General features: G+C 40.3%; 1 protein-coding gene across 2 annotated transcripts; it reads left to right on the top strand.

Moving 5' to 3' along the window:
- The first annotated feature begins 916 nt into the window (after positions 1-916).
- On the top strand, positions 917-15,567 carry LOC135196327 (uncharacterized). Of its 2 annotated transcripts, none has more exons than XM_064223074.1 (6): positions 917-1,012; positions 1,913-1,984; positions 2,315-2,484; positions 2,904-3,091; positions 4,295-4,585; positions 12,219-15,567. In XM_064223074.1, the coding sequence occupies exons 2-6, from the start codon at positions 1,950-1,952 to the stop codon at positions 12,432-12,434; spliced, it is 900 nt and encodes a 299-aa protein (XP_064079144.1). In that variant the 5' UTR covers positions 917-1,012; positions 1,913-1,949; the 3' UTR covers positions 12,435-15,567. The 2 variants fall into 2 exon arrangements, with proteins under 2 accessions (XP_064079144.1, XP_064079145.1); XM_064223075.1 differs by having other exon boundaries at positions 2,904-2,992.
- The last annotated feature ends 5,637 nt before the right edge of the window (positions 15,568-21,204 follow it).

A 21,204-nucleotide genomic window follows, 5' to 3' on the forward strand; every position in this document is an offset into this window, starting at 1 on the left:
GGCATAATGTTCACTACGTATATTCATTTTTCATTATATTTCAGACAATGTATTTCTCTGCACTTTCAGTCGCATCATGATATTGTTATGATACAATAAGTTTGTTCATACTTACCTGGCAGATATATATATAGCTGTATTTTCTGAAGTCCGACAGAAATCAAAAACTTCCGGCACACACAGTGGTCGGCCAGGTGGTTAGTAGCCCACCCTTCCCGCCGCTGGGAGGCGGGTATCAGGAACCAGTCCCATTTTCTATTCATAATTTTTATTTCCACTGTCCCCTGAGGGGAGAGGGTGGGTACGTTAATTATATATATCTGCCAGGTAAGTATGAACAAACTTTATTGTATCATAACAATATCATTTGTTCATGAAACTTACCTGTCAGATATATATATAGCTGAATCACCGTGGAGTAGTAATACCGTTATTATTAGTGAAATATACCACACCAACACAGACCAACTTGAAGGCATTAAATACTAACTTTTCTCTCCATTCAAACGACACACCAGTTTTTAGGGGATTATTTTTCTATTATCGTCATATATCTTCGAATTAAGAATTCCGACTAATATGATAGCTAGCCTTATAAATCTTTCTTTTTTCAGCCAAGTCCTCTCTAAATCCTATTTTATGAGTTATTTACGTCATTATCAATTCGGCACCAATTCTGGAAAAAAATTTATTTTGAACCGACGAGTTTTGGTAGATGCTCCAAGGCCTAGTTTTTCGTATCCCTTTTCTTACAATAAGATTTATGCGTTTTTCTGTAAAATTGTGATTAGCTGAGTGAGCATATCCTAGCATCTTGTGTCATATGTTCAGCAGATTAAGACGTTTACCCTTGACTGTGATAAAACTTTATCTGGGAGAGGATTACATGCCCATAAATAACTCAAAATCGTAAACCTCTTAGTCGAGTAAAGGGGTATTTTTGAGGCCAGAACGACAGTGAGGTGTTGAGGTGAGCAAGCAACTCATCCACAGAAAGATATACAGCAAATTTGTAAGTCAAACGCGTTCAGATACATCAGCTAGTAGTTCTTATATTTCAAGCTCTTTACATAGCGTACATCTTTGCAATTTGCAAAAGTGGGCACTGAGGAAACTGATAGACCAAGTAAAAATTGTTACACTAATGTATCCGATTGTTTAAACAACCGAGTGAAATTCGGTAATAATGTAAACGCTTTGACCAAGCATTAATCTTTTAATTTCAAGCCTTATCTTTTAATTTTTTATGCCAGGATATTTATTTCATCATATTCTTGAGCTAAAAATACAATTTTTTTTTTTTTACCCAATTGGATATGACTTGCTCTTCCCTATTCGATTGTATATTAATTTTTTTTTACACGTGTTCCTATCCAAAAAAAAATACTGTCCTATATTCCTGTCCCAGTAACGTGTAGGTGTACAAATAGCCAGAAATTTATTGATTCTGACAATTTTGGATGTCTGTTCAGTTCTTATGCTAGAAGTCCTCAGGAACATTACACCGATACAATATCTACTGTCAGTTCAGTGTTATAAGATTTTCATGGATATAGATATGCAAATGTATAGAATTTATCTTAAGGATATTTTCAATTGAATTGTTTGCTTTTTTTATGAAATATTTTATCAGGTATTTTATATAATGTTAGTTATGTACTTCTTTAACCATACCATAAGTAGTTCATCTTTCGTGGATATTTCATTGGTGTGTCAACTGACAAAGGTCATTTCACCAGCGATCCCCAAGGCTTCCTGACAATTATCCTTCGTGTATTGTTGCTTTCTCAATACAAATGTATTTTAATATATATAATATCGAGGGAAAACAGATATGAAATAGTGTCTACAAGCAATCCCTAATATTAATTATATTGAGTTTACTAAACACCATCCCAAATGTTACTTACAGGAAGGTCCTTTGAGAGATTTTCATAAGCTGCTGTATCATGTCAACGGACATCATAAGAGAGGAACTTCAAAAGTGAGTTTGTATTTTACTTAACCATAATTAATTGTGACAGAGAACTCCCTAATGAATTCCTGTTTGAGGGCAGTCTGCTGCTTTGTCTTGAATTGTTGATATCAGAAGTTGATGAGGTAACATCATCTGAGGAGCAAGAATGCTTTATGTATTTTTAAAGATTTAAAACTCTGTAATAGCTTAATGATATTTTTACTCATTACTCAATCATTAGAAAGAGAATATGAATGGTAGTACAATAAAAGGAATGAAAAAGTTCAAAAACTAAATATGAAAGACCGTGGGATGATGAGCATTACTAGACTGATTGAAACTCACTGCCTTTCCCAGTGAATCAAGCATGGATGCAAACAATCTTCAGAGCTTCAAAAGCGGAGAGACCCATCCACCTGGGAAGTCGAGTCCTTCGTATATCAAATGGAGGAGAGTTGCCATTGCCTTGTGCATAATTACTCTCCTTTTAGCAGTAGGGCTATCCACTGCGTTTGGCATTTTCTTGGGTAAGTTTGTTTCTTGTTGCTTGCAAGCAAGGGAATCTGGGGGTGGGGGGTGGGGGTTGGGAAGCAATTCTAGTATGAAGCAGTATTGAAGATATGCATCATACGGTATGAATACTTGAGGGAAAATGCGGGTGTTGGTTTTTCTTTTTGCACGTCAACTTTATCTCTTCTTTTAATGCTCTCAAATTTTAACAGTTTTCAGTGTAATTATGAAGTCCTAGTAACAAGAGTGCTTGTAGTTTCAGGAACCTCTAACACTTGTTTTTTTCTCTGTAACTAAATGAAAAAACTTTAACTAGGATCTCCGGAAGTATCTTTAAAAATTAATTTATTATTAACTGCTTATATTTTCAATCCTTTGCCTTAAAAAAAATAGAGATTTCCCCATGCTTCAGTTAAAAATCTGTTTGTCTTTGCAGCCAAAACCGAATGTGGTCCCCCTCCTATGCATAACCTAGCAACTACAAATTACTTAGGCTCAGCTGGAATTGGTTCTAAAATTTCGTATGTATGTCCGAGTCCCTATGTTTTTCCAAACGATGAGAATACATTTGTTGTAAGCTGTGAAGATAACTTGGAATGGGATACATTAGAAATTCCACCTTGTGTAAGTACCCGTTATGAAACATCCCTTCAGCCCTTTGCCACACCCACTTAGCCTTTAATTTTTACCTCCATTCTCCCAGACTTTTTTCATTCTTGCTTCCCAGTACATCTAAGAACACTGTAGGGGTTTTCCCCCAGCCTCAACTTTAGATCCTTGAACTTTATTTCCTTTATTTTCTGGCTCTATCTTTTCACTCGTAGCTTGGCTTGACAGCCCAGATTTCACAAATCGGTTATATAATCCATTGCTCACTTTCATCAGATATTTCTAATTGGCAGGAAGAATTTTAAGCCATTACTTATTATATTCTCAAGGTTCAACAAAGCTTAAAATACACTGTATCAACCAAACACATTCAAAGATGTCAGATTTATCACTTTTTGTTGTAATTAATTCTACTTGCCTCTGAATTATTTTCAGAGGTTCCCCTCAGATATACTTATTCTCTCTCCTGCTCTTTTCTATGCCACCAGTAACCACCTTGAAATCCACTGTCGTCTTTCCCAGTCATATTCAGCCTTCTTTGGAAGTTTGTTGCCAATCTCATCATTTTGACGTTGTCTGCTGATACTGGTGGAGATCTAGACAATACTACTCTGGATGGAACATAAAACTTGGTTCGCTTCAATTATTCCAAGGCCAATTTTCTTAAAGATTGATCACATTAAGAATAAGATTTGCTGCAACACACTATGATCACAGAGTCCTTACTGACATGTAAAGTATTTGCAAGTCTTGTGTATGCATCTGCTCAGCCCAGTGTTCTGTTGATTTGACCAAGTATCACCTTTATTTTTTCAATGACTTATTACATAGTTTTCATCTTTATCTCTCACTGCAGATCGATACCCTCCCCTTCTAAACATATCCTAAGCTTTGTTCTTGACAGAGATAAATCAAGGGTCCATCTCAAGTTTTAACTTCGGCAAGGCTTCTTGAGATATTTCAAATGTTACCCTTACTTTCTCAGGCTCATTAAATCAGCACTAAGTTTCACAAACTGATAATTTCCAATTTATATTTTCAAGTTATAAAATATTTTCAAGTTATAAATAATCCTTCCTTCCCTCTAATTACTACTTATTTTGACTGAATTTTCAGTATAGTATTTTGAAGTGGTTTCGTAATGTTCCAAGCAAGCACTGCTAACTCAGCCTTTAGCAGGATTCCTTTAAATACGTAGTACTTTTTTTGGTTTTCCAGGTCAGACAAGCACAAATGACATGTGAAGATCTAGTCCAAGATGAGAATTTTAGCCTTTCTGCCAACATCGAGGATAAAATCTCTAAACTGGTAGTCAGCTTCCTGCTTAAAGGGGATATTCCAAGTACTTTCTCGGTTGATCTATATTCCAAAGAGGACAGAAGATGCACTGCTAATCAAGACAATCAGCAAAAATTGAAGCTCACCAGTTTTGTTTCTTCTCGAAGGTTTCCATCCAATTTTCTTTGGAAAGGTCCACGGGAAGCCTCACAAGATATGTATACAATTATGGTGAGAAACTTAAGCTTACATTTCTAATGAAAAAAATGGTTCATCTAATTTTCATATTTCTGATGAATGACTGTTTCACCATACAGAGCTGCAATGATTGCCCCCAAAGACTTACAGTAATATCTCCAACTGTTTCCCCTTCACTTTGTGGTAGTTTGTTGAGCTTAAAATTAGTGGTGGTCAATATAGTTTTGCCTTTAAACTGCAAATAACCTGGTTATTCGGTTCATTGTTCCACTTAAGACATAAATAGCATTAGCAAACAGCCACTTGAGTAAGGCAGTCCCCGGTTATCGGCGGGGGTTCTGTTCCCCGAGGACGTGCCGATAAGCGAAAATTGCCATTAACCGATACTCAAGTGATTTGTGGCTCCAATAACTGGTTATTGGCGCCATAAGCACCCTTATGGTGTGCCATAAGAACCCTTATGGCACACCATAAGAATCCTTATGGCACCATAAGGCATCTTATGGTGCTGATAACCGGAACTCGGCCTGTTATGGCGGCATAAATCACCAATTTTATGGCGCTAGACAAGCGCCTTAAAATCGGATCGCCGATAACCGAGTCCTCTGATAACTGGGGACTGCCTAGATATGGCAAATGATAGGGTTATGGTGCAATTAAGTTTACAAGGGAATTAAAAAGTAATGAATGAACGTGTAAAGATGGAAAAAGTGAAAAGGCCAGCTCTAACTAAAGCAATAGGGCAATAGAAGGTAAAGTGGTTAAAAAAACCAAAGTTGAATTTAGTCTTATATATATACATATATATATCCTGGGTCACCTGCTATGATTCCTAAGATATCCTTCTAAATGGGACACTGGGCATCAGTCAGCTATTTCTTAAGGTTACTTTGGTGGGTTACTTAGCATAACCCTCTTGCTTACTACATCAGTCACTTGGTATTTATGGTAAATTTTTTGTCAAAAGAATTTGACCTTCAAAAGGTAAAATTCTCCAGTGAGGGACCAACACTGTTGAAAGAGGAATTTCTCTACGATTGAATAACATTAGGCAGTTCATGTTCTAAAGATCCTAATTAGTATGCAGATGTTTATCATATTCTTAAGGATGTTTATTATCATAATCTTAAGGATGTTTATCATCATTTTCTTAAACTGACCGCTGTTGAATATAAAATAGCCAAGAATTTATGCAAACTTACCAAGCTAACACTTATCCACTGTCTTACCAGAAAACACAAACTTGAGTTAAGTTCTTAAATAAAAATATATAATTAAAAAGGGTAAAAATACAGTACTAAGTGAGAAATACTTCTGTTATATAAGTAGAGATCTAAGCATCACTTCCTGTACAGTAAATATATGCATCGCACTAAAATTACTACTGTGACAGAAGGTAATACCAGTACTTCAAAATTCATGACAATAAATTGCTACATTTAAACAGATAGCTACACTTTGTGCATCAGTGAAAACTGAATTTATGATTTAATTAATTATAATACGTAATGATAACAGAAATAAGAAAAGCAAAGGATAACGTTGTTCAGGATGTCCAAAACCATCAATCTCGATACACATGGTTTTGGATGACAGACATTTAATTGTCCTACAAAAGCCAAGACCATGGGCACCAGTGCTGGTGCAGTGCTCAGTATTTTGACTGACATTTTGGGATTCAGCAAGCTGTGAGCAAGTTAAGCACCACGTATGTTGACACCAGAACAGCATATGGCCAGGACTTTTGTCTCATTTCTAGCCTACACAGACAATTTCAACTGAATTCAGTAACCAGGCCGAGATATTGGTGCACCACTTTGAACCTGAATCAAATACTCAAAGCAAGCAAAGATGAACCATGATTTTTTACCAACCAAAAAATTTAAGTAAGTGGCATCTGCTGGTATGATGATGGATTCTGTTTCGGGTTCCAGGTGTCATCATGAGACTGCTTGGAAAAGAGTCATACAATTAACCCTTAAACGCCTATTGGACATAATACGTCGACGCAAAAAAATTTTTTTTTTAATTCGCGGAAAAATAGTTATAGGCCTACTTGGCGAAAACTTTTGAATCACGCGCCTTGAGGGAAGCTGGGAGTTCACGGATCAAGCTGTTGTTTTGTTTAGAAGCGTTACCCAGGCGCGCATGCGCAAATTGCTTTCTTCTCGCACCAGCAAGCATCAGCGACACGTTGTCCGAGAGCGATCTTTTGCCGCAATCGTGTTTTGCCAAAATTTTGCGAGTGTTTGAGTATTTGTGGTGGTACAAGACGTACATAGAGATGTCTGAATGTCGAATGGAGCGCAAAAGGCGCGTTTTGCCTCTCAGTAGGGATCGTGTGAGTCGTATTTTGGACTTGGATGCTGGAGAGGAACCAAGCAACCAAGATGACCTAGCTCCTCAACACCGTTCTGTGCGGCCTCGTGTGGCCGAAAGTGTTCAAGCCCCACATCGTGTGCCTTTTACGACCCCTAGGAAGCATTGGGGTGTCCTGAGGGGCATTCGTAGGCATTTGGGAGGCCTCGAACCAAAGGACATAGATGATTACTTGATGGAGCTTGATCGGGAGCAGCTCACAAGTCCTCATTTTGACGGCGGTTGGTCATCTAGTGACGAGGACATCACTCCCGATGTTAGTGATGATGAATATTTGCCCCCAGTGTCCGTACGAGGGTCACAGGCTGAAAGTGAGTTGAAGTTTAGTGATTTTAGTGCCTATGAGGGGGAGTCTGAGGAGGAGGAGGAGGAGTTGTTGTTGTCTAGTTTTGTTGTTGAGGACGACACAGAAAGCGAGGGCCTAAGTGAGGGAGATGGGCCAGTGGGGGGGCCGTGCCCGAGCATGTGTGCGTGCGCGCACACAGACATGCAGAAGGTCAGAACGTCGCGCCAGCCTAGGTGAAGGCCGTTCGTCCGAGAGCGACGAGGGTGGTCAGAGGACCCCACCCCACCTAACATTCACCCATTCACGGCAGCACCTGGCTCACCGTACCTGTTCCTCTCACTGCTCTGGGGTTCATTCAGCTGTTTCTGACGCGGAACTGCTTGAATACCTGGTAGCAGAGACAGCGGACTACGCTCGTTACTGCCGTGATGAACTGTGGACGACGTTGTCGTATCGCTGGCGGCGCTGCAACCTCACGGACATAGCACATTTTTTGGGGCTCCGCATTTTTTTTGGAATGATGTCTGCTGCTGACATCAGGCAATATTGGAGGCGGAATTTTTTTTTAAGTACGCCCAATGTGCCCGGCATTATGGCCCGTGATAGTTTCCTGGCATTGGACAGGTATTTCAATGCCTTAAACCAAAGGGCCATACCCCGGAATAACCCCGATCGCTTCATCTTAGTCCGGCCAGCGTTGGATTACATTCGTGAACGGTGACAGTTTCTCGTGGTTTCTGGCAAGAACCTTTCTTTGGATGAGGGGATGATGCCTTACAAAGGACGTCTCAGCATAAAAGTGTATAACCCCAAGAAGCCAAAGAAATATGGAGTGAAATTGTTTTTTATTACGAGTCCAAGACTGGATACGTCCTGGACTTCTCGGTGTATTCTGGGGTCTTCTCCATGCTGCGTGACACTGTGTTCGGTCTTGTGGATCGTTTCCGTAACCAGGAATACCACCTGTTTATGGATAATTATTATAACTCGGTATCCCTGGCCCAGGAACTGTATGAAGCATTCGGTTGGTGTGTGGGGCCCCGAATGTCCTTAAGAGGTTCGCTAGCCAGCCGCAACATCTGGCAAGAGGAGAGACAGAGTGGCGGCAGAAAGGAGCTGTCTTCATCATCTGTTGGAAGGGTGTCCAACTCGTCCCCATGATTACGAGGAGTCATGAACCCATCCAAGAAGAGGTCATCCAGCAGAAGAAGACACGTCGGCAGGACCGAGTTACGTATGAGGAGTTTCGTGTCGAGCAGCCTACCGTCATTGGGCACTACAATAGGCACATGGGAGGAGTTGATCTCTTTGATCAACTCATCCAGTATTATCCCTTTGCCAGGAGAACCAGGAGGTGGACACAGAAGCTCCTCAAATACATACTTCAGTTGGCCCTCCAGAATGCCTACATCCTCTACTGTGGGTACTACAATTCAGACTTCCGGAGGTTGTCCCACATTAAGTTTCTCGAGGTGGCCGGGAATGCCCTCATCAACTTTATTCCCTATGAGTGGCCTTCCATCACCGCCCTCCTGCCCTGAGCTCCAGATCTGTCCCTAGAGGAAAGGGCAGATGTTAGGAGGGCCAACTTCAGTTGTCCTGCTCCTGCCGCTGCTGCCGCCGCCCTTGATGATCCCGCCCGCGCTCAGATTCCGACTTCTCGTCGGATAGTGGACCCTGTATGTCGGCTGCAGCCAGGGAATCACACACTGGACCTCCTACAAGGGCGCAGGCAGAAACGGTGCCGGGTGTGCCATATGAATGGCAGAAGGAGAGACACCCGGTTCTTCTGTTGCACCTGCAATATAGCTCTTTGCAGGATCGGGGAGTGTGACCGCAAGTACCATACTGCAGTCATATATTAGAGTGTGCCTGCCCTAGAGACAACGGAGGGCGCAGAGGGCCACCGCCCTTCAGCGGCCCATCAGCAGTAAGGGCGCGCGTCTCCCTCCTCCACCTGTACCTCGTCATGTCGAGAGGAAAAAAAAATGCAAGACTCTTCAATGAAGGAGGAAGACAACAAGAATAGAACGAAGAGTCAGGATTACAAGTGAGTATCTGCATTGATTTTATATTTAGTTTTATATTTATTACAAGTTTTGATATATCTGTATTTATTGATGTTTTTTATATTATTTCATTTTATGCAAAAAGAAAAGTTTTTGACCTGCAATCCTCTTAGTTATGTATTCGTACCAGATAAAAAAAATATAATATATATATATATATATTATATATATATATATATATATATATATATATATATATATCTATATATATATATATATATATATATATATATATATATATATATATATGGTATTTTTGGGTAAGCAAAAAATCTAACATTCTAGTAATATTCAATCATTTACCTTCATTTTGAAACAAATTGGAAGTTTATAGCACAAAATTTTGATTTATGGTGAATTTTTGAAAAAAACTTTTTCCTTCCCTCCACGAGCGGTATCTCGGCCGCAAAGCTCCGAAATGCTCGAGTCACATTGTCGTAATATTTGCACCATCTTATATTAGCCATTATATAGAGTTATATATATTAAAATGTGCGCAATTTCATGTAGAATACAACAAAAAAAATAACTCATGGTCGTAGCTTATATCATTTTTGAAATATTTGCATATAAATCACGGTAAATAGAAAAAATCAACATTCGGTCAACTCTGACTCGACCGAAATGGTCAAAAACGCAATTGTAAGCTAAAACTCTGAAAGTCTAGTAATATCCAATCATTTACTTTCATTTTGAAAGAAATTGGAAGTCTCTAGCACAATATTTCGATTTATGGTGAATTTTTGAAAAACACTTTTTCCTTCCCTCCACGCGTGAAATTCGGCCGCAAATCTCCAAAATGCTTGAGTCACATTGTCGTAATATTTGCACCGTTTCATATTAGCCATTTCATAGAGTTCTATATATGAAAATGTGTGCAATTTCATGTAGAATACAACAAAAAATAATTCATGATCATAGCTTTTATTAATTTTGAAATATTTGCATATAGTAAATCACGATAAATAGAACAAATCTATATTTGGTCAATTTTCACTCTACCGAAATGGTCGAAAAACGCAATTGTAAGCTAAAACTCTTAAGGTCTAGTAATATTCAATCACTTACCTTTATTTTGCAACAAACGTGAAGTCTCTAGCACAATATTTCGATTTATGGTGAATTTAAAAAAAAAACTTTTTCCTTCCCTTAACGCGCGGTATCGGCTGCAAATCTCCGAAATGCTTGAGTCACATTGTTGTAATGTTTGCACCATTTTATATTAGCCGTTATATAGATTTCTATATGTGAAAATGTGCACAATCTCATGTAGAATACAACAATAATTAACTCATGGTTGTAGCTTTTATCATTTTTGAAATATTTGCATATAAATCACGATAAATAGAAAAAAATCGACATTCAGTCAACTTTGACTTGACCGAAATGGTCGAAAATCGCAATTGTAAGCTAAAACTCTTACAGTCTAGAAATATTCAATCACTTATCTTCATTTTGAAACAAATTGGAAGACTCTAGCACAATATTTCGATTTACGGTGAATTTTTGAACAAAACTTTTTCTTTCCCTCCGCACGCTGAATCTTGGCCGCAAATCTCTGAAATGCTTGAGTCACATCGTTGTAATATTTGCACCGTTTTATATTAGCCGTTACATAGAGTTTTATATATGAAAATGTGTGCAATTTCATGTAGAATACAACAATAAATAATTCATGGTCGTAGCTTTTATCATTTTTTAAATAATTGCATATAAATCACGATAAAAAAAATCGAAATTTGGTCAACTTTAACTCGACCGAAATGGTCGAAAAATGCAATTGTAAGCTAAAACTCTTACAGGCTAGTAATATTCAATCAATTACCTTTATTTTGCCACAAACGGGAAGTCTCTAGCACAATATTTCGATTTATTGCGAGTTTTTGAAAAAACTTTTTTTTACGTCCGCGCGTTACGAATTCATGCACCATTTTGTGATAATATTTTCTCTGTGTTGCTTTGATCGTTTTACAATTTGTTATATACCAAAATGATCGCAATTTAGTGTACAATACAACGAAAAAATATTAACTCATTAGCTTTAACTGTTTTGCTCACAGCGCAATTTTTATACAATTATATATGAAATTTTTTTCGCGCTGTCGTATATTCCAATATTTATATATGATAATGATATTTTTTCATTTCTGATGGTTGCATACTAAACTTCAGACAATGACAAAAAAAGGAGCAAATAATGAACTCTTAATCGTGAAAACTAAGTGTGCTGTGATTTTTTTGAAAAAAGCTTTTTTTTTCCACTTCGGCGCTCACTCCCAAACCCCGCCAGCATATGGGAGACGATTTCTGAAATACTGCTTAGGCGTTTAAGGGTTAATTGGAAATATTATGGATGAAAATTGCAAATGAAAATTGCAACAGCTGAAAAACCAATTAAGATTAAAAGCAGAAGAGAGCTGTGAGTGGACATGCTGCTACTGCAGGACAATACGTAGTTATCCAAACAGCTCGGTTGTCAGTGGCTGAAGTGGTAAACTCTTGCTTTGAATTGGTGTCTCTTTACCTTAATTACCCAACTTGGCACCATCTCTCTTTCACCTGTTTCTTATATTAAAATTCCATCTGTGTTGTCATCATTTTGGAAATTAATAATAAAATTAACTACTATACTGTCGAGATGGATTTAGGGGCTCAGGATGCAACATTCTTCCATAATAGGGAATATTGTAAGAACTTTTTTACTCCTGCGATGATAAATGGATGAGATCAAGAACTTTTGGAATGACCTTCATAAATCATTAAATAAAGTGAATTCTCCTGAAAGTTATAATCTATTGTTCAGATGAATGGGTTGACAGTACATATTTGAAATAAAATGCAAATAAATGTACATTGGTCTTTCATAAATTAAAATGAATAGGAAACAAAAAAAACTTGAAAACTAATACAATACATGGTGTTACTTTTACAGGTTGGTGATACAAAGGTGAACCCAGTCTTGCCATATGAAATTCGCATTAGAGCATCAGGTGATGTCATGGCAATCTCTTTTATTCAAAGTGGCTACAACAACATCACACTGTTTAGTCTTTCCAGAGATCTCCATCTTTCCAATGTTTTATCTGCACAAAAGTCTGACGAGCATTTTCTACACTCAGTTCTATACACTAAACAACTAGGCCTTTAAGCAAAACTGACAATTGCTTCCGTAATATTTGTTTGTTATGTAAGCAGTAATTACATGTAATTACAAGTTGTTCTCATCAAAATTCGCTCTGTGGTCAGGTTGAACTGCTTAAAAATAATAATAATCATCATCAAATAGTTTAATCATACCATCTTACCTCTACAGGGTTTGTTCCTAATAAATGTTTACCCTTTTAATGACTGAATAAAAAGCAAATTTTGAAGTCTGACAAAGCTTAATAGTACATGGATTTGCTTCCAAGACTTGGTGTTAGTTATTGGGCAAAAATTGGGTAGTCATATGTAGTTTAATATATTAAATTAAAAGTTGTTTAACTAAAAACCCATCACTCACAAAATTCATCATTTGCTATCTAATTGTCTACAAACATGCACTCTTTAGTCTTGTTGACTGAAGCAGAATAGCTAAAAGTGACTTCCCACTAAAATTGTTTTTCTGTGGTCTCTCAGCACAACTACAATAATTCTCCCAGCTTTGCTTTGGCAGTGTCTACACTTACTTCATTTACATTATATTTCCATTTCTGTTATCATTACACCCTGTACATATAGTCTAAATCCATTTTTCTTACTACATACTCTTGTTAAAAAATTTGTTTACTTACCGATTGTGCCTAGCTTGTCTTCCTGTATCTTGGCTTATTAATTTGCATTGTATAACAACAGAATATTGCCTTTTTTGTATGTTTTCATGTGTAATTTTGTATTTCTCTTTATTTCTAATTTATTTTTATAATAAGTTTTGATATTCATTAAAATCAATTTTGGTGGGGATACATAATAACAACTGTACAAGATGAACACTATTTAGCATTGAAAGGAAAGTTCAGTAAGTTCACTGGGTCACCTCTTGTTTGTTGTTACCTCTTAATTGGAAGTTTATACTTTGTTTTTCAGTATACATTCTTCTATAATTGTATCACTAATTGGTATTCTTTGTCCACATATCAACTATGTCTTGTCTTACTGCCTTTAATTGGTATCTGGTATGTTTTCCTGCCTTTTTGGCAGATAAAGTGCATGTTCTATATTTCCACTTGTCCAGGTTTGGTATATCACTTGTGCAGTACTTTTGTGAAGTGAATTGTGTCAAAATTTTTGTGCTGTTTTGCTTATTGTAAGTATGCTTAAGTGAACAAGCCAGGTGCTCCCAGTTAAGGTCTGTGATATCTTTATGTTTTCAGTGCAGAAAGACCCTCACAAGCTATGCAGTAATATGTTAGGTCAGTGCTGAGCACCTAATCACACAGCATCACTTGCCAGGACTGATTATCCAACCAATGCACATGTATTGAGAGGAGGAGGATTTATCAAGCAAGAAAGGACAAGCACTTTCCAACTGAAACTTCAGTTTCTTCTGCTTTGGAATCTTCAGTGTCCTGTTGTGGTCCACCTTTGAATCTTCTGTTCCCCAGTTAAGGTCATGGAGCATCAATCTTTCAACAACGTGCCATTTAGTTAGCACATTTGCCTAAGTAGTCCCTTGTCCACTCTACCCACTAACTGGAACACACCCATAACACTGACTATTTAGTCCCTTTTCACTCACCTGTTCTACTTGATGACTTAACTGTTCCCTTGACTCTGGCAACTCCTGCCCCTGCTTGCTCATTACCTGATTCTCCTGGTACCACTTCCCTGACTTCTGGTATGTCAAAAGCTGAGGGTGTTATATTGAACTCTATCCTTGCACAGCTGTAGAACTTCCTTGAACCATAACCTGGCATCATCTAGGATCATCTTCACAGGTTATTGTCTCATTTCTGTCTGCAGTAGGACTGTATAGTCTTCTGCACCTACTGTGAATCCTACATCTGCTTTGCCTACAATGTCAGTTGCTCCAACACTGCCCATGGTGCCTGCTGCATCAATGGTTGCACCTATTACTGCTGTTTTGGCTGGCCTTCTGCTATGGTATACCCACTATGTCCAACACATCTATGACACTACCTTATCATGTTGGTACATCTGTACATACAGCCTGCTGTTTCATATGTTTTTTGCACTGTTGTGATGCCTCTTGCTGTGTCAGTTGTCCCTCCTATGCTAGATACTCTGGCTATGTCAGTTACTCCTGCCATGCAATCAACAGTTGCCTTTTCTTTCATTCCTCCTATGGCTGATATCACTACTACATCTGCTGCTGCTCCTACTACTGTTGAGATTTACTACTACTTCTCCTAGGCCTGAGAACATTCCACTTCCTAGCTCCAACTATACTATGTCATCTTCTCTTGTGGGCTCTTACGCAATGGGGATCCTGGTAGGTCACATTCCTCTGAGGCCTTAGTTCTCAAGAAGCCTTCCTCTCAGATTAATTATATTTTAAATTGATATAAATCTTCATTCTGGTGTTCAGGTTGTCATGCAGTCATGGTCTCAGTAAGTTGCTTGATGCCATTAAGTGATTGAGACCTTTTTTCTTAATGCCAGAAGAGAAGACATTTCTTAATGGCCTGCTGCAGGAAAAAGCTCATGCTTCAACAAAAACTTGCAACTCATAGTCAACATAAGAAGAAACATTCTTTGTTGCCTATGAACTTCCAAGCCCTTGTAACCCCGAACAGTAGGTTCTTGTCTGACCACTCCAAGGATCCCCCTTCCACTGCTTAATGGTCATTTGTTGCTAGTCCTGAAGGTTTTCAGAACCTTGATGCTTAAAAGATTAGTTTTCAAGAACCCTCCTGAATCATTCAGGCCTTTGCAAACAACCTGAAATATTCAACAACTCTGCCTGGCACCTAAATTGCCATTTGGACATAACATGATTGATGAGGTAGTCATATACAAACTGTACTATTTCAATAATAAAACTGGTTTTCATAAAAACTCATCAATTATCTTCATAGTGTTACTCTCCCAACCCCATTGATTTTACAGCTGCATTTTCAGTTTACACATTTTATGAGATAATTTGTAGATGGATACCTGAGGGTCCGAGTGGTGTTAAGATATGAGTGCTGTTTTTTCTTTTGTAAATGAGACTGAGTCTGGAGGTCATTGTATACTGCAATAAGGGCATAATATGATGAATAGATTTGTATAGTAATGTAATAAATATACAGTGCAAATGAAATATATGAAAATGTTCAATAAAAAATATTTAATATGAAGAGTTAGCTGTTTTCCTTTCATAAAGAGCAACATTTTCATAGATATTTTGTAATGTTTTTTACATGATTTATGAACTCTAAAATAAGGAAAAGTCGGATTGATTAAAAATTATATTGTTAAGATACAATAAAGTTTTGTACATACTTACCTGGCAGATATATACTTAGCTATAGACTCGGTCGTCCCGAAAGAATTTCAAAACTCGCGGCACACGCGACAGGTAGGTCAGGTGATCCACCATTCCCGCCGCTGGGTGGCGGGGTCTGGAACTATTCCCGTTTTCTAAGCCATAATTTCTCTTCCACCTGTCTCCTGAGGGGAGGATGGGTGGGCCATTAATCGTATATATCTGCCAGGTAAGTATGTACAAAACTTTATTGTATCTTAACAATATCATTTTTGTACAAGAAACTTACCCAGCAGATATATACTTAGCTGATTGGCACCCTTGGTGGCGGGCAAGAGAGAGCTAAAAACAAAATAATACTTAAACTAAATACATTAAAAAACAGGGAAAAAAGGGGAAAAAAAAAAAAAACAACCTATGTTCTTGGATAAATAATCCATAGTTCCTACCTGATTGGGCTGAAGACTTCATGACTACTGTCGATGAGTCTGCCTGCCTCAAGAGTTTCAACGAGGAATGAACCAATGGTTGAATAACTCTTTGGATCGTGTCAATGGGGGCTAGCCCGCTTACGCGACAGAGCCTATACTGGATCGTACCAATGGGGGCTGACCCACTTACATGGTAGAGCCTTGACCTTTTGTCATATCAATGGAGACTCGCCCTCTTACATGACAGAGTTAAGGTTATTAAAAAATCACAAAGAGCACTGAAGCCAATCCTGATCACCTGACCATGTTAGTATTGTTATAATCTATGAACTGCAAGAGGGTTCCCTATTCCCTCTGACAATTAACCAATAAAAAACAACCACCAATAAAAAGTAATTTAAACACTAAACTAATTAGGAAGGATTAGCCTCAGCCCCTTCTCCCAGCACTGAATTCGCCGAAACATACGCTCCCAGAGCAAAGCACTTTTCGTACGAAATTTTAACGTCTCTTAGGTAGTTCGAGGCGAACACAGAATTACATCTCCAAAACGTCGACTCTATAAGAGCCTGAAGAGACCATGTTTTGTGAAATGCCATAGACGTAGCTATGGCTCTCACTTCATGAGCTCTCACTCTGAGAACCTTGAGATGCTCTTCATCGCACTTAAGGTGAGCTTCCCTTATTACATCTTTTATGAAGTATGTAAGGGCGTTCTTAGACATCGATCTTTTCGGATCTCTTACAGAGCACCAAAGACTTTCTTCTGTACCTCTCAGCAACTTCTTCTTCTCCAGGTAGAACTTGAGTGCCCTGACTGGACACAAAGTCCTTTCTAGTTCTCTCCCTGTTAATGAAGATAGTCCTCTTATCTCAAAGCTTCTTGGCCAAGGCTTTGAAGGATTTTCATTTTTTGCTAGAAAAAATGGTTTAAAGGAGCAAATCGCTGAATCCTTCTTAAAACCCACTTTACCTTCCAAAGCTTGCAATTCGCTAATTCTCTTGGCTGTTGCTAACGCAAAGAGGAATAATGACTTTCTCGTTAAGTCTCTAAACGAAGCTGCGTGAGACGGTACAAATTTTTCCGACATTAGGAACTTGAGGACCACATCCAAGTTCCAGCTAGGCTTCTTGATTACATGGTCTTTCGTGGTTTCGAAAGACCTTATAAGGTCATGTAGATCTTTATTATTCGTCAGATCTATTCCTCTATGTCGAAAAACTGAGGCCAGCATACTTCTGTAACCCTTCACTGTTGAAACTGCCAGGTTACAGTCTTTTCTCAAATATAGTAGAAAATCTACGATTTCAGTTACAGAGGTACTGGAAGAGGATATTTTCTTTCCCTTACACCATCTTCTAAACAACTCCCACTTCGACTGATATACTTTAGAGGTGGAGACTCTTCTGGCTCTTGCAATAGCCTTCGCCACTTCTCGTGAAAAGCCCCTTGCTCTGACAAGTCCTTCGACAGTCTGAAGGCGGTCAGACTTAGAGCGGGGAGGTTTTTGTGAAACCTGTCGAAGTGGGGTTGTTTGAGAAGATCGTTCCTCAGTGGAAGCGATCTTGGAAAATCTACTAACCACTCCAGCACCTCTGTGAACCAATCGAGAGCTGGCCAGAAGGGAGCGATGAGGGTCATTCTTGTTCCTTCCGAGCAAGCGAACTTCCTCAATACTTCCCCTACTATCTTGAAAGGAGGGAAGGCGTATGCGTCCAAGCCCGTCCAATCTAGCAGAAAGCTGTCTACTGCTACTGCTTGTGGATCCGAGATCGGGGAGAATAGGTCTCTAATCTGTGATTCTTGTTGGTCGCGAACAGGTCTATATTGGGCCTTCCCCACAGATGCCAAAGTTGTTGGCAAATCTGAGGATTGAGAGTCCATTCCGTGGGTAGGACTTGTTCTTTTCTGCTCAACAGATCTGCCCGACATTTTTCTCTCCCTGCACAAACCTTGTGAGAAGAGAGATCTTCCTTTCCTGAGCCCAAATCAGCAGATCCTTTGCTGATTCGTACAGGGAAAAGGAATGCGTCCCCCCTTGTTTCTTTATATAAGCGAGGGCTGTTGTGTTGTCCGAGTGAATCTGAATCCCCAGACCTGAGACCTGTTCCTCGAAATGAACTAACGCTAGATGAATGGCTGTTAGTTCTTTCTTGTTTATGTGCCAGGACACTTGTTCTCCTTCCCAAGTGCCTGACACTTCTTCCGAACCTAGGGTCGCTCCCCACCCTGAATCTGAGGCGTCTGCAAATAACGCTAGGCGAGGGTTCTGTAAGCGAAGGGAGATTCCCTTGCTTAGTTTCTGTGGATCTAACCACCAACGGATATTCTCCTTGATCCCTTTTGTGATTGGAAATGTATCTCCGAGATTGTTGGATTTCCAATCCCACTTCTCCTTCAGATAAAATTGAAGGGGTCGTAGGTGTAGTCTTCCTAAGGAAACGAACTGTTCCATCGAGGAGATGGTCCCAGTAAGCTCATCCATTCCCTCGCGGAACAATGTTCTTTCCTTAAGAAGACTGCCACCTTTTCTAAGCAGCGTTCTCTCCTTTCCTGCGAAGGATACGCTAGAAAATCCCGAGAATCCATCTGAATCCCCAGATAGACAATACTCTGCTGGGGAGTCAGCATGGATTTCTCGCGATTGACTAAAAGTCCTAGGGACTTTGTCAAATTTAGAGTAACTAATAGGTCCTCCAGACATTTTTCCTCCGATTGGGCTCTTATTAGCCAATCGTCCAGATATAACGAGATCCTGATCCCTTCCAGATGTAGCCAATAAGCTACATTCTTCATGATGTCCGTGAAGACTTGAGGGGCAGTCGAGAGTCCGAAGCACATCGCTCGGAACTGGAACACTTTCCCTTGGAACATGAATCTCAGATATTTCCTTGCTGCCGGATGAATTGGCACATGGAAATACGCATCCTGAAGGTCCAGGGACACCATCCAGTCCCCTGGACGAAGAGCAGATAGAACAGAGGAAGACGTCTCCATTGAAAATTTCTTCTTCAAGACAAAGAAATTCAGGGCACTGACGTCTAGAACCGGTCTCCATCCCCCCGATGCTTTCGGTACCAGGAATAGCCGATTGTAAAATCCTGGAGACTGGAGATCTTGAACCAGTTCTACCGCTTCCTTGGAAATCATCTGTTCCACTGCTTGCAAAATAGCAAGCTTTCGGACCGGATCCGAGTATCTTGCAGTCAACTCCCTTGGAGTTGTCGTCAAGGGAGGATTTTCCCTGAAGGGGATCAAGTATCCTTTTTTCAGGATAGAGAGGGACCAAGAGTCCGCTCCCTTCTGCGCCCAGACTTTTGCAAAGTGGAGTAGTCTGGCGCCTACTTTCGTCTGGAGGACTCCCTGCTCATCTAGACTTCCCGAAGGACCTTCTAGATGGTCTACTCCTTCTATCTGATCTGCGACCTCTAAGAGGGGCTCTAGAAGAGGAGGCACCTCGAAAGGGCTGTACAAAAGAGGGTCTCTCTTTTTTCTCTATAGGTACTGCCGGCCTAAACTTCTTGGCTGAGTGCGTGAGGAGATCCTGAGTTGCCTTCTCCGTAAGAGATTTAGAAACCTCTCTAACAGTCTCCTGTGGAAATAGATGCGGGGATAACGGTGCAAAAAGAAGAGATGTTCTTTGCAAAGGTGATACTGCTCTTGCTAGAGAGCTAAAGACCGATCTCTTCTTTAAGACTCCCGTTCCAAAAAGAGAGGCAACTTCTACGGAACCGTCCATGACCGCTCTGTCCAAGCAAGCCAGGACGCTTGAAAGTTCCTCCATGGAAACAAAGTCAGTGTCCTGGGCTCTCTTAGCTAACGCTCCCAAAGCCCAGTCCATAAAATTGAAGACTTCTAGGGTTTTAAAGAGGCCCTTTAGAAGGTGGTCTAGCTCACACATGCCCCAAGTCGCCTTAGCCGACAGCAAAGACTTCCTCCTGGAAGAGTCCACTAAGGAAGCAAAATCCGCATCTGCGGAAGAAGGGAGGCCTAACCCCATAGGTTCTTTGGTCTCGTACCACCTTCCTGGTTTGCCTGTTAACTTGGAAGGAGGGCAGGAAAAAACTGTCTTGCCCGCTTCCCTTCTGGAAGTCAACCACTCTGAAAAGGTCTTTAATGCCTTTTTCATACAAAGAGCGGGGCGCATCTTGACGAAGGAAGACGACTTGAGAGCTTTTGTGCTAGACATCAAAGATCCTGGTGAAGGAGGGTCAGCAGGATGAAGGGAGTCTCCGAACTCCTTTAGCAGCAAAAGAGAAAGTCTCTTGTAGTCAGAAACTGCTACATCTACTGGCTCGTCGTCTTCCGATACCTGGTCCAACTGATCCACCGAAGGAGACCGTTTGGGAGTGATCTGGCTCTTCCCGGGAGAAGAACTCCTTTCCCGAGAAGGGGAGCGCTGAACATTAGCACTTCTATACGAAGAGTGAGGCTCCTGCCTGTCCGAAACACTCTTGCGCCTAGACTCTTGTTGTCTAGGTTCGCCAGGTTCGCGGTGCTTGCTAGGCTCCTGGCGCCCTGATTCAGGGCGCTTGAAAAGATCCCCGCGTCCTGATTCATGACGCTTAACAGGCTCTTGGCGCCCTAACTCTTGACGCCTAACGTACTCCTGGCGTCCTGCCTCCTGGCGTCCTAACTCCTGGCGCCCTGACTCCTGGCGCCCTGACTCCTGGCGCCCTGACTCCTGGCGCCCTGACTCCTGGCGCCCTGACTCCTGGCGCCCTGACTCATGGCGTCCTGGCTCCTGGCGCCCTGACTCATGGCGTCCTGGCTCCTGCCTTCTAGCAGAATCCTGACGTCCTGAATCCTGTGGTCTGAGAGGCTCTTGACGCCCTTTCTTGCGTCTTGCTGCCTCTTTGCGCCTGTCTGGCTCCTGGTCCTGCAGACCCAAAGGATCCTGATACTTAAATCGGTTTTCCGGTTCCTTAAACCTACACCGATCGAGACTTCTGCTCGATTCGCGGCGTCTCTGAGGGCGCTTCGGGGAAGACAGCCTATAGGGCGAAAGAACTCTTCTCTCAGGAGAACAACTCCTATCGGACGAGTCTCTCGACGAAGGCGAAAAACGCCCTGGAGA

Source organism: Macrobrachium nipponense, chromosome 17 (genome assembly GCF_015104395.2).
Source record: "Macrobrachium nipponense isolate FS-2020 chromosome 17, ASM1510439v2, whole genome shotgun sequence".
NCBI lineage: Eukaryota > Metazoa > Arthropoda > Malacostraca > Decapoda > Palaemonidae > Macrobrachium > Macrobrachium nipponense.

Coding starts and splice junctions, on each gene's coding strand:
- LOC135196327 (XM_064223074.1), top strand. CDS start 1,950: ATGTCAACGGACATCATAAGAGAGGAACTTCAAAA. Junction 1,985..2,314: donor ATAAGAGAGGAACTTCAAAA/GTGAGTTTGTAT, acceptor TGCCTTTCCCAG/TGAATCAAGCATGGATGCAA. Junction 4,586..12,218: donor AAGATATGTATACAATTATG/GTGAGAAACTTA, acceptor TTACTTTTACAG/GTTGGTGATACAAAGGTGAA.